This window comes from Pogona vitticeps, chromosome 4, assembly GCF_051106095.1.
Source record: "Pogona vitticeps strain Pit_001003342236 chromosome 4, PviZW2.1, whole genome shotgun sequence".
Classification (NCBI taxonomy): domain Eukaryota; kingdom Metazoa; phylum Chordata; class Lepidosauria; order Squamata; family Agamidae; genus Pogona; species Pogona vitticeps.
The window spans coordinates 96,205,294-96,218,393 of record NC_135786.1 but is presented as its reverse complement, the minus strand read 5'-3'; the positions used below and the strand labels follow the sequence as shown (position 1 = coordinate 96,218,393).

The 13,100-nt window shown below is 40.3% G+C and overlaps 2 protein-coding genes across 13 annotated transcripts in view; one reads left to right on the top strand and one right to left on the bottom strand.

Annotated features, from left to right (window-relative positions):
* FNBP1L (formin binding protein 1 like) overlaps nt 1-7,406 on the top strand; it is an 88,403-nt gene extending 80,997 nt beyond the window's left edge. For 2 of the 5 annotated variants that reach the window (XM_078391787.1, XM_020788684.3), the window contains 6 exons: nt 33-142; nt 643-775; nt 1,844-1,938; nt 2,947-3,095; nt 3,561-3,719; nt 5,153-7,406. In XM_078391787.1, the coding sequence (XP_078247913.1) occupies nt 33-142; nt 643-775; nt 1,844-1,938; nt 2,947-3,095; nt 3,561-3,719; nt 5,153-5,160 (654 nt within the window). In that variant the 3' untranslated portion in view covers nt 5,161-7,406. Of the gene's footprint in view, nt 1-32; nt 143-642; nt 776-1,843; nt 1,939-2,946; nt 3,096-3,560 lie in introns of all 5 variants that reach the window. The other 3 variants (XM_078391786.1, XM_072997984.2, XM_078391788.1) reach the window with 2 other exon arrangements.
* BCAR3 (BCAR3 adaptor protein, NSP family member) overlaps nt 6,825-13,100 on the bottom strand; it is a 193,659-nt gene continuing 187,383 nt past the window's right edge. For all 8 annotated transcript variants that reach the window (XM_078391780.1, XM_078391779.1, XM_078391781.1 and 5 more), the window contains one exon: nt 6,825-12,153. In XM_078391780.1, the coding sequence (XP_078247906.1) occupies nt 11,978-12,153 (176 nt within the window). In that variant the 3' untranslated portion in view covers nt 6,825-11,977. The remainder of the gene's footprint in view (nt 12,154-13,100) is intronic.

Below are 13,100 nucleotides of genomic sequence, written 5' to 3'. Positions count from 1 at the left end.
ATTTTTAAGGGTTGTATTTCTCTTGGTTTCAGGGCCCTGCACAAGAAGATTTCAGCCATCTGCCACCAGAACAAAGACGGAAGAAATTGCAGCAGCGCATTGATGAACTCAACAGAGAACTGCAGAAAGAAACAGATCAAAAGTATTTTTGTTCTTCTGTTTTAATCTCTTGACCTTACCCACCACTAATTTAAGACTAGTTTAAACATCATCAGCTGGAAAGCTCAATGAGTTGGGTGTCTGACTACAGACCCAGAAGTTGGGAGTTCAATTCCCCACTGTGCCTCCTGGGAGAAAAGCCAGCTTGGGTGCCCTCCAAAGAAGGGGATGGTAAACAGCTTTTGAGTACTCTCTACCTAGAAAACTCTGGGAAAAGATCACCATAAGTCAGAATTGACTTAATGGCACATGATGATGATTTAATATCAATTTGTCTTTAGATTTTTATCTGTGTTGGAGGTTACGCCCTTAAATATGTATGTTTTAGATACGTCCTCTTCACTAACAATGTGCATGTTGTCCCTTCCTCCCAGTATATACGGTAGAAAATAGGATTTGAGACTTACTGATTTTTCTAATGCAAGAATTAAGTATTTCACAATTCTCATCTGTCTAAAAATATGTGACCTGTTTTTACTGTAGAGATGCACTCATTAAAATGAAAGATGTGTATGAAAAAAATCCACAAATGGGTGATCCAAGCAGTCTTCAACCCAAATTGGCTGAGACTATGAGCAACATGGACCGTCTCCGAATGGAAATTCACAAAAATGAGGTTAATCTTTTCTACTTCATGGTGTTTCGCTAGAGGGTTGGGGTGTGTGTGTCAGAGACCCCCTTGATAGGCATTTCCTCAAAGTGCCAAAGGATATTACTGAAAGTGATATGCGCATGGGGGAGAGAGGGGACCGCAATTTGCAAGTGTCCAGTTTTTAGCTGTTTTGGTGAAAATCATAGTAGACTTTGCCTATAGGATGTTGTCCTAAAGATGTCCAAGGCCCACACTGAAGGAAGAAGTGTGTGTGTGCATATATGTTTTTTTTTCCTACAGAGCAGTTGAAAGAACATTGGTTTGGAAATATTTTGACAGATACGGTTTTACAGTGTCATCTGTGATAGAATGGCCTGGTTGGTAACTGAATAAGGAATAGACTGGATCATCTCAATTAACTAAAAGAATGGAGAGTCCTACAGAACAGTTAGAGTTGAACAGGCTCTTTACATCCTGGTGACTTGCAGTGTCCTTTTGAAATTAACAGTTCCAATAATAAATTTACATAGCGAGGCACCTGGTTCTGGAACAGTTAAGCTATGCGGTACCATGTCTTAGATAACTTGAGAGTGAAGATACGTTGAATTCCTGTGAGTACATCATGTCAGGGGCTTGGTAGCTCTAAGCCCTGGAGTCCATTGCAGTTTGGCTAGAAACCCAATATCCAACTACCAGAGACTGGTGCAAAAGACAGAGACTTAAAATGAAAGAACTCTGAGCCTAGTTATGTGTTCTGAGCACAAGGCATGAGTTCAGCTGAGATTTCTAGGGCAAAAAATTCTATCAGTTCTTTTTTCATTATAGCAACATAATTTCAGGGTTATCACTGCTGTTATTGCTCCCAATTTGTTTTTTATTATAGCAGCAGCAACAACAACAACTTTTTAAAAATAGTCTTTGAAGGTGATTAAACAATTTGAGAACAAATTCCTTGTTGATTTACTGTCAACAGCAGGAGATCCTGTTTCTACTTCTGCCCGTGACAGATCTAGTGGCAGCTAAACTCTGGCTCAGACTGAACTCTTTTGTTCTGTGCTAACTGACCACTTCCTTTTCCTGCTGTCTCTCAAGGCCTGGCTTTCTGAAGTTGAAGGGAAAGTAGCCGCAAGGGGAGACCGAAGACACAGCAGCGACATTAACCACCTTGTAACTCAAGGAAGAGAGAGGTCAGTACAGTACAGTTTTTTTTTTTACTGAAGTGCTATGGTTTTATATTAAAGTTTCCTTCAGGGGAAAAAAAGAACTTGTTACTGAATCAATCTGAGTAATCAGAAGATCTGCACCTTTCACTCAAAATGTCTAAGAACCATATTTCCATTTGGTTCCCTGCATTGCTATCCTTTGTTGGTCTTAACTTTGTTTCCCAGTAATCTTGCTATTGCACTGTACAAAAATAGTCGTAGTTGTTAGAGTTGAAGATAGCATGTTGTTCCAGTTAAGACAGGAAATCTATTTTTGATGTTGTCTTCACAGTCATCTCTCATGCAACATCTCTTCTGTACATAAACAGAAGGATGCATTTCTCTTTGGGTGAGCCATCCTATCTTTCTCCCACTGAGGCAAATTTTCCAGGAGAACCTTTCTGCAGAATCACCATCTTTGCAAGAAAGACTGTCTCAAAGAGTGAGGGCCAAAGTTTCTGGAACCTCCTGATAAAAGAAGCCTTTGCCCCTAGGAAGGGAAGGAATGTCAAACCCTTGTAATGTGGGCCAAATTCCCTCCCCACAAGCTTGGGAATGTGTATATTGGTTGGTTTTAACTTGGAATATGGCATGAATTTTCTCTTGATTTACTGTATATCACCCGCATTGTAAACTGTTAAAGAATAGTATAAAGGTATTTTAGTGAAATATCTCAATAAACAAAAGTAATATTCGGAAGGAAGAAATGTTATGTATATAAAAAATGGTGGCCTTCTCTGATCCTCTCGGCATTATATCCAAAATGCTTTCAACTTCTTTCAGATGCCTCTGAAAGTGAGCAGCTTCCTGCCAATGGGGTTGCCATTGCCATCCCTCAAACTACTGTTGGTTGCGCCCTCCTATTGCAGCTTTGCCTATCATGGTATATCCATGAAACAAACATGGGGACTTTAAAAAAATATATTTTGGAAGTCCTTGGGACTCTTGGTTTAAGAAGATGTAAAGATTTCCATGTTAACTCTTTCATTATAGCCCAGAGGGGAGCTACACCGATGATGCAAACCAAGAGGTTCGAAGCCCGCCACAGCAACATGGCCCCCATAATGAATTTGATGATGAGTTTGAAGATGATGATCCTTTGCCAGCTATAGGACATTGCAAAGCAATTTATCCATTTGATGGTAAGGTTAAAGTAAGCTAGATGTGTTTTTTCTCTCTCTCTCTCTCTCTCTCTGTGTCTGTGTGTGTGTGAGAGAGAGAGTGAGTGAGAGAGAGAGAGAGAGAGTTAGTGTTAGGCAGCTGCTTTCTCTCTTATCTAAATATAATTATCTACTTATAAACTGTTTTAACAGCTGGCTTTAAATTCAAGGTACTCCTGCTGTAAACTACTTTCTGTTTAATGGCAAAATAATACTTCTTCATTGTAACAAAACAAATATGTTCAATTAGAGAAACAGTTACTGGCATGCATTCAGCTGTACAGCAAATGACCAGATTTTTTGTCTCCTGGGTTACATTGGGAACATATGTTCCATTGCACAGACTTCTCGTTTCCTCTTGTGAATGGAAAAATAAATGCTGTGGAAGTTTGTTTTCAAATCCTGCACGGCAATGAAGATCTCTTTTTATCTTCCCTTCCCCACTAGGTCCCAATGAAGGTACCTTAGCAATGAAAGAAGGAGAGGTTCTGTACATTATAGAGGAAGACAAAGGGGATGGATGGACAAGAGCTCGCAGGCAAAATGGAGAAGAAGGATACGTGCCAACTTCCTACATAGATGTAACTCTAGAGAAAAACAGTAAAGGTGCAGTAACCTATATCTAAATCTCCCATCCAACACAGCTTACCAGCGAACATTCTTTGATCAGAACTGGATGGAAGAGGGTTAGCACATTTAGGAGAACTTTGAATCTGTTGTTCACCATGTGAGCCCAATGTGATACTGGAATAATATCTCTGAGTCAGCTTGATTGTTCTAAAGTTTATTGGCTGTGCCTGACTTATTTCTCGTTCTGCCTTTCTCTGCTTAACAGGTTTTAAGTATGGTCTTCCAGTCAGTAGCCCAGTTACCATATTTGATTGGTTGCCTTGCTCTTAGTTTTTGTAAAGCTTTCTGCTTGCTGGATGATTTTAAATGGTGGTTAATGTTTTTTTAGATTATTGGTTTTATTGTATTAGTGTGCTGACTCCAGGCCAACAAGAACCTACCTGTTCAAGTGTGTAACCAGCAGCAAAACTAAGTTAAGTGAACATGGTCCTACTCCATTGAAGTGGATCAATTTCTCAAGGACAGGCCCTCTTCTTCTTTCCGCGCCCATTGCTGCATCACACTGATTTTAGCAAAGGAGTTTGCAGTCTTATGCAGTGTGTTCTTATGCAGATGGGAAAATGGGGTAGTGGTGGAATTCTGCTGCCAGTGTGCAAACCCACTACCTGCACATAACCGGACCGTGGAGGTTGCAGTTAATATTTATGTAAATACATTTTTTGCAGTTTTTATGTGGGAAATTTTTCTTCCTCACTGAAATGATCAATGCAGAAGATACAGTAATGAGGAAGTCTACACAATCGGTTATAGGGGATTCAGGAGGCACACGATGTGGTTGTCTGCCCCCTCTCCCCCTCTTCTCTTTTGTTACAGAGTTTTAATAATGCTGTGAATTTGAACTGATTTCTTTTCCCTTGGATCTGTTATCAGGATTTTTTGTTTGTTTCTAAAATGCAACTGCTGAATCTCTCCTTCTAAAAAGCTTCTTCTAGAGGAGCTGAAAATGCTGCATGCACACAGGTCTTCCAGCTTCCCCATTCATTCCAACAGAAGGAGCCAGTCTGCATATAGGAAGGAATGTGGGTGCAGATTGGCAACTTCTGTTAAAATGAATGGATAAGTGGAACATCTTTGTATGGTCACTCAAGCCCTAGTGCCTGGAGTAGTTCAGTTAGTTAAGGTGTCAATGTATGAGATGATGTGGCTAATGAGAATGCTTTTGAAATGCTGTTACCTTGTCTGGAAACCACATGTTCAGAAAGTCAAACTAGGAACCTGAGTTGCACCAGTTCACTACTGAACAAACTGCAGTCTGAATAGCAGGATGTAGCGAAAGCTTGAAAAGGCCCCTCGAAAGGCAGGTTTATTCTGTAACCATCTGAGATGGGTTTTTAAAAATGAGTACGCGTCTGTCTTTTCAAACGCTTCTGGTAATTCTCTTCTTCTCTTTTTTTCCTTCTGGACTGCAGGTTCCTGAAGCGGGTTTCTGAGAAAATGGGCGAGATGTTGAAGGAGGTTACATGCAGCTGCTTTTTTTGGGGGGGGATTAGTAGGTCCAGCAAAATGGGCTTTTTTGGGGGGGGAGCCAGTTGCATGAAGGCATGCCGGCGTCCATTTCTCACTAACAAAGTTGGCATTTTTGTATGTGGTCAAAATAGTTACGGTAAACTTAAGTGCCATTCCAACAGAACCAAGCCACCCAATCAGAAATCACATCCTTTTCATGGTCTAAAAAATTCCTATCCACTGTTCACCCAGTTGCGTTGTCCCTTAGCTGTTTTTGGCTGTCTCGTTTTATGTGCCAATTTAAACGGGCATTCAGACAAGACCCTGTCATTACAGTCTCTGCCTGTGCCACCTCCATGCTCGCCCTAACCTCCTCCTGCACGTCTAGCTATGTGTCAGGCATGCCTGCCTCATCTTTTGTGTTTCCATAACTCTTCCTCCTCTTCTGCATTTGTAGCAAATACACTTTATGTATGTATATCTCTAGCACTAATGTTTTTTTTTATTTCAGTACCCATTTTATGCTGCTATAATGTTTTTTTTCTCCCCTTTCTTCATTACACAACCGTCATTACATTCCAGTTCTTTGGCATTATAACTGATGTGAACTTAGCATTCATTTTGATTTGGGAAAAGGAACACACCTCAGCACTAGGGAACTGCAGCCTGTCTTCAGCACCTCAGCAACCTCTTATGAGCACTGGAAAACCAGGAGAACAGCACAGTTTTTTTTTCCACTGCAAGACAAACGACTGTTTCCAGACATCAAGTGCTTACCATTCAGATGCTGCCTTAAACTCTCGAGTGCCTAAACCTGTCGATTGCCAACACTACCGCTTCAGTATCCCACAAAGGGCTTTTGGGCCGCAGCTCCATACGAACCTCCTGAATCTTTCTACGGTGCTGCAGCGGCTTGTAGCCAGGGGCCGATGTTCTCTAGAGCTCTGCCACAATGCGACACATGGTGCATTGTAAACATTTTGCATCAAAAACGAAATACATGTATCACTTTCGTTTTATGTCTAATGAATGTTTTAAATAGGATTTTTATGGAGGTTGTTTTATTCCTCAGTTGTCTCTTTTTAATTTTTTTTTAAAAAAATTTTTGAGTTGGGGGTGGGGGAAGACTCCAGTTTCTAATTAACTGCAGTGCTAGTCTGTTTCCAAGTGATGCTTCATTGTGAGGACCAGCTGAAAATTGGAATGATACCTTTGTAATGATCTATGTGCACTTTTACTTGTAAACATTGAGATTTGGAAATGTTTATACATGTAAATATAGTTGTCTGCAGCATTCCATATTGCTCATGTTGTTTTGTCTGCCATTTGTGAGTTCTGTTAATGAAGTCATCAAGCATCTAATCTTAGCCTGTAGGGGGAATAGGAGGGAGGGAAGTCCAGCTTCATGAAACTAGCTTTTTGCTGTGTGTGGTAATATTTTAAACAAATCTGGTTTTCTAGGGATGGGAGTTGAAGCAATATTTGGACACAGCAGTGCTGGATTCTTTTAGGAGTCTTTTTTCAGTGTTATTAGCAATTGTACTACCAGTAAAACTAAATCTGTGTGACTGTTGTGTGGAAGTTTTCTTCCTTTTGTTATTAAGTGTCCCACTTATTACACAGACATAGTGTATTTACATGGGGTGGGGTGGGTTTAAATACTAAAGGTTAGATTTTTTTGGACATTGTGAACAGGGTTATTTATATAATGTGACCTTACTCATTACTGACAAACTACATGGATTATTGCTTTTTAAAAGAACAGTTTAGTAATCTTTATTATTTCAAAGTTACAGTTGACAGTATATTCTCAATATTATTTTCAGCCAAGACCCCTGTGGATTTTGCCTAATAACCTCATGGTCTTGTTTTAACACTTCTTGTAAAGGACTAACAGTTCTTTCATGCTACTGTTTTTTTTTAGGATGAGGATTTATTTCCTCAGAAGATTTTCTTTCTGTGGTACAATGCAACCTTGATGAGGGTTATTAAATACAAAGGGAAATAAAAAATCTTTGTACTTGCACAAGTAGCTAAAATTGTTAGTCTGAAATTTTGAACATGATGAATTGTCTTGAATCTTTAAACTTTCCAGTAATTTTTAATCTTTTGTGCACGTGTTGATTTTTAAATGTTTAAATGCTTTGTTAAAAGGAAATAGTGGTTCTCCTGAGAATATTTTCATGGAATTAAACAATCTTTTCATGGCCCTGATAATTTTCTAGTTGTCTTCTGTTGCAGACCAAGGAATAGGTGGGTTGAGGGACCTTTTAAAAACACAAATGCACTTGAATTGGGGGAAGGGGGGGAGAAAGCATGTCAGCAAGACATGAATGCTTTGTTTTGTTTTTACTGCTAGCAAGCCCTGTTCACACAAGCAGATGTAATTCTTGGTGACAAATTTAATCCTTGGAGTTACCTGAATGCTTCATTTACATAGCTAGGCACTTTACAGTGTTTGACCCTTAATCCAATTCCACCTCGACTTTCTTTGTACAGTATGTTGTACAAGTTAGTCAGAGGGTGCAATGAATTTGGAGGCAAGGAGCCTTTAGTAATACAGTAGGACCCCATATTCTACTGTATCCACAGTTTCACTTATCCACAGTCTGAAAATGTTAGAAATATTAAAAGAAAAAGATCCAGAAAAATTTATTTTCACCTGTATTACCATAACAGGCCACCAGATGAAGCCAGATACTGTGCTATGAATACTTATTATTGTAGAATACATATACAGTAACATTAATCATTATCCACGTTTTTCATTATCCATGGAGGATCATCGAACCAATCCCCAGCAGATATGGGGGTCCTACTGTACCTGATTTTAGCTCAGTTTCTACTATTATTCTTTTGAATAACCCGTAAACGATACATCTATAAGGAGAACAGAGAAGGATGTATTAAGATGGTACTACTGTACAGTGGTGCCTCGCATTACGTTAATTCGTTCCAGCGAAATCGCTGTAGAACGAAAACGTAAAGCAAAAATTAAAAAGCCATTGAAACACATTAAAATCTGGTTAATGCGTTCCAATCAGCTAAGAACTCACAGTCCAGCGAAGATCCTCCATAGGGGTGGCCATTTTTGGGTGCCTGTGCGGGGAGCCATTTTGAGCACCCAGCGGCCATTTTGAAAACCCGGCGATCAGCTGTTTTGATCGTCAGGAAGCGAAAATCGGTTCCCTGTTTCGGGAACCGATCATCGCACAGTGAAATTCCCCCGTTCAAAATGTTTTGCAATCGCAAAAACCTCGTAATGCGGATTCATTGTTAAACGGAGTGCCCGTCTTGCGAGGCACCACTGTATATGTCAACATTTTTCACTCTCTCGGCTTCTTCCTCTTTGATTTTTCTCTTGACTGGCTTCTCACCCACAGCAAATATCTTTAACCTGTCCCTCAAAAGCTGTCTAAATTGCAGAGTTAAAGTCTGGGCAAACTTTGTAGGGCTGGGCAAAGTACAGGCCTTCTGATGTCATCACAGAGCAGCTCCCAGTGTCTTGCACCACTGGCTGTCTTGGGGAGAGCTGATAGGTATTCCAGTTTAAGACCATATCCAAGATGGTGCTTTGTCTTTCCCTGGGTTAAAGACAGATGGGCACAACTCTTACTTTCCTAGGTCAGTATTCTTCTTTCTCCCATTTCTTTTGGTTTCCTAGCCCAAACTCTCTCTGGTATGCTGAGACCATAGGTTTGTATTTTCAAAATGAAAACTAGAAGTGGTGCTAAAACGTGTAAATTCCTAATTGTGAAGCTGTAGATTATGTTGACGGGAAAGCCTGCTTGGAACTGATTAAAAATGCACTAAGCTGTAGATGCAAAAGCTTTTTAAAAAACTGCCATTGTTCTGCTTTAGTATTTTATTGGAGTAGAATGTTCCACTTTCCAGCTGGCTGGTCAGATCAGAAATTGTGGGCAGTAAGCCATGGTGGGTTTAAGGACCTTTTATTAAGTTTGCTTGTTTGGTCTGTCTTGGGATTCATGCCATGCTCATCACCGTGACTTCCAGTGTGCAGGCAGGAAAATAGATGTGTTCCCTTTTCCTAGTCAGTGATGGATTTTTTTTCATTGTTAGATAGATCTTCAGATGGGAAGACAAGACATATTTCTTTGACTCCAAAAGAACCCTGAATGGACACAGCACTTACAATTACTTATTGTTTTTTAACAACCCACATTGAAAATCAGCTAATTTCTACACATTAAGAGAAATTGACTTGCTTAAAAAAACACAGCAGCGTGAAATGTATAGACAAGAAATCTGTTTTATCTATGGTTAGTAAATGTATCTGCCTGCTACCTTAAGTGAGTAGGGGGTAAAATATTGTAATGTGATAGAGAAGCCCTGTTGGTCTCTGTATTCAGTATTATTGCTTTTGTTCTGTTGTATGGGTGGAAGGGTCTAAAACAGTTCCTTTCTAATTATCATATTGTAGAATAATGCACAATTGATACCTTTATTTGTAAGGGATCTATCCATGTTTTCCTCGCATCTTCTGCCCAGAATGTCTATTATAGGAAAGAACACAGCAAGCTAGCTTACTAGTGATTGTGACAGTGCCAGCAGTGAAACCATTCATTCACTCTGCTGTGATGTGATATTTTGGGGCATGGTTTATCTTTCAAGGCTGTTATCACATCTGTGCTAATAGCAGCAACTGGTTTGGAGGGAGAGAGCTGTTAAAGCTTTGTGTTGTCATGGGGACAAAATCTACATATTAATACCAAACAAAGCCTTTTATTAATTTAGAAAAGAAAGTGCTGTACTTGCCAAGAGAGAGAGAGGGAAAAAAAACAAATCAGGAAGTGGATGCCTGCTGTTCCCAGTGAGGCATCAGGGCCACATGTCAACAGTGTGCTTGGTGTTTTATAGTACATCATCCAAAGTAACCATTTAAATTCCCAGTCATGTTTGTCGTGTTCTATGTCAAGTGCAGATGAGAAAGGAAATCATGAAGGGATGTGAGGAGAGAAATGTAACATGGTCTGAATGAAGTCTGTTATGGGTAACAAATGTGGACCACTGTGGCACCCTCAACGTACCCAGTCTTGTTTGATTTGGAAGCTACATTGCTCTACTTTATACTTAGATGGGAGACCAACAGGGTCTCCAGACCATGCTAGACAAGATTCATACTTGAAATCCAGGAGAGCTATTACCAGTTAGAAGAGACAAGTCAATGGTTCCCAACCTTGAGTAGTCATAAGTTTCTTGGACTGCAATTCCCAGAAGCCTTTATTACCAGCTGTGCTGGCTAGGATTTCTGGGAGTCACAATCCAAGAACATCTGGATTACCCAAGGTTGGGAACCACTGGACTAGATCAGTGGTTCTTAACCTTTGTTACTCGGATGCTTTTGAACTGCAACTCTCAGAAACCCCAATCAGGACAGCTGGTGGTGAAGGCTTCTGGGAGTTGCAGTCCAAAACTCCTAAGTAACCCAAGGTTAAGAACCAGTGGACTAGATGAATCAGTGGTCTGACTCCATCGTCCAGCAGTTTTGTTTTTTGAGAAAGATAATATTTCATGTAGTCCCACAAGATTTAATAACAGCTTTGAAGACATATTTATGGAGTGTGAGGCTAGAAACAGTTGCTACTCATGATTGTTATACCCTGTCTTGAGCAGCAGAGGCAGCACGCATCTGTTTGCTAGTGGTTGGGGAACACAGGCTGAAGCATGCTATAGCGCTGATGTCCTCCCCTGTTTCTGTGCTACCCAAGGGTATCCCTTTGGCTGTGTGAGATGGGACTGATCCTGCACAGCTTTTAAGTTCTTATGACAGAGGATGACCAAGGAAAGGCTACAGAGAAAATGATGGCAATAGACCAGGTGGGGGGAAGGAGAAGAAAAATTAAGCAGAATTTTAGCAAACGTAATAGGGCAAGACTTGGTACTAAACAAAGAAGAGGGAAGAACTGAAGATGAGGCCAGCGGGCCGTAGTTGATCAATAGTGTCATTTAAATGTATTAGTGAACAGAAAGAATAATCAGGGAGCAAAGTTCAGCCAAGGACATCTTGGGTCGTAAAATTATTTTATCTTTTTACATTCCACTCTGGCAATGAAATAAAAAAATATTTCCAAGATACACTTTAATTCATAAGTGAATATACAGTTTTCCGTATCGATTTCAAGGATATCATACAACTGATACCTGCCACAAATCCATGCTTTTAAACTGTTACCCATATCTACAGTACAATTTGTTAATTACATTATTGGATGTAAGACTAAAAATGATCTAATAAAACCACCATCAGCAATACTTTACATAGTGGACAATATCTTCAGTGATCATGAAAGATAACATCAATAAGAAATAAATAATGATTCCAGTTGTCATGACATAGTTCATAAATAAATGCACATAATTTACAAATCTTGGTTCTGAGGAAGCAGGGTTGTTCTTGGAAAAAATTCTGGCAGTGGCACAAAATCTCATTTCAAAGTGCATGGAAGTGTCTGTTTATTAAGTTCTAAGAAGCACTGCCCTTATTCTCAACTGGTTATGTATATCCTAGGATCACTTTCCATAGGAAAAAGACCAGTTTTTTAAAATCTACCAAACTAGCAGCAGATGAAGAAGATATATGTGGGATAGCAGGCAGGAAATACTCCTGGAAAAAGCATTTTGTCCAGGAAACTGCTTCCCTTGGTATCAAAAGCATTCACTTGTCAAAGGGGAGGGGGCAAATATTTGGCACTGCCAAATTTATAACCTGTTTTCTCTTTGATAATTGAATCAGTCTTGTTGTATATGGGAATCCATCAGGTTTCTTTCTAGTCAGTCTGCTTTGTTAGCGGGGGTTCTAATTTTCGAGATAGAGCAGTTAAAATCTGGTTGAATTTCTCATATCGTTCACTTTGGTTAACCTGTGCTCCTTTACTGCCCCAAAGCAATCTCATCTGAAACTCTGTTTTGAAGATCTCATTCATCTCATCATCTGGCTGAAAACCTGAAATGGAAAAGAGAAATGTGCACGTTTTACTATCAAATATCCCTTTCCCCAAGAAAAACAAGCATCTATGGTAGTCTGCTGCGTCAGGAGGTAGAATCCAACACCAGGTTAGGTTCTGGGCGAAGCGAGCGGTGTCGCATGATTATTCCTCCCTCCAGAGAGGGCCCAAAGAAGCACAGATGGAACATTTAATCTCACCCATTCCCCACTTGCAGCTGCTGTTTTCATCTCTCCAAGTTAATGAGGAAATTGCACTAGCAGCACTTGTATGGATTCCTGCCAGGAGGTTTTGGCTGCAGCAAGGGCCCACCATGAAACCAGCACTCTTGAGTGTGGTAGGGAGAGCACTGCCTGCCACCTCCCAAGGGGATGTGAGGCAATGACACACACACACACACCCAAAATCACAGGCTGCAGCAGGCCTGGCAGTGCTATGGATGTCACAAGAGACATCTTTGTCGCTCCAAGTCACTTCTCCAAGGTTGAGGCAGCATTATGTTTTGCAGCCGTTAACAATTTTATTAATATTTTAAATAAGAAAAGCAAAATCTGGACAGTGCCTTGTCTGTGATTATTGTTGAAAACTGAACCGCATTGCTTTCAAAGCACAGTGCTAGTCAGAGCCATATGATGCCCTGCTGTACTATGACTTGGTATAGCAGATGGCCCTGACTGTGGTACTTCACAAGAAATGAATCATCACAAGTACCTAGGAAGAGCAGACACCCTCTTTAATATGTATCATTGACTGTCTAGTTCCTGTTCAGAGGTTTGTCAGGGAAAAGAGGCATAAACGAAGCTTCTCGCATACGTAGCAGGCAGAACTGCATCTGATGTATATCCATTCCCTACCACCAATGTACACAGCGAGGCCTAAAGGGGAAGGGGGAGAGCAGAGAAGCAGCCCTACATTCTAGGACTAGGGTTTACTATTTATGGCCAAG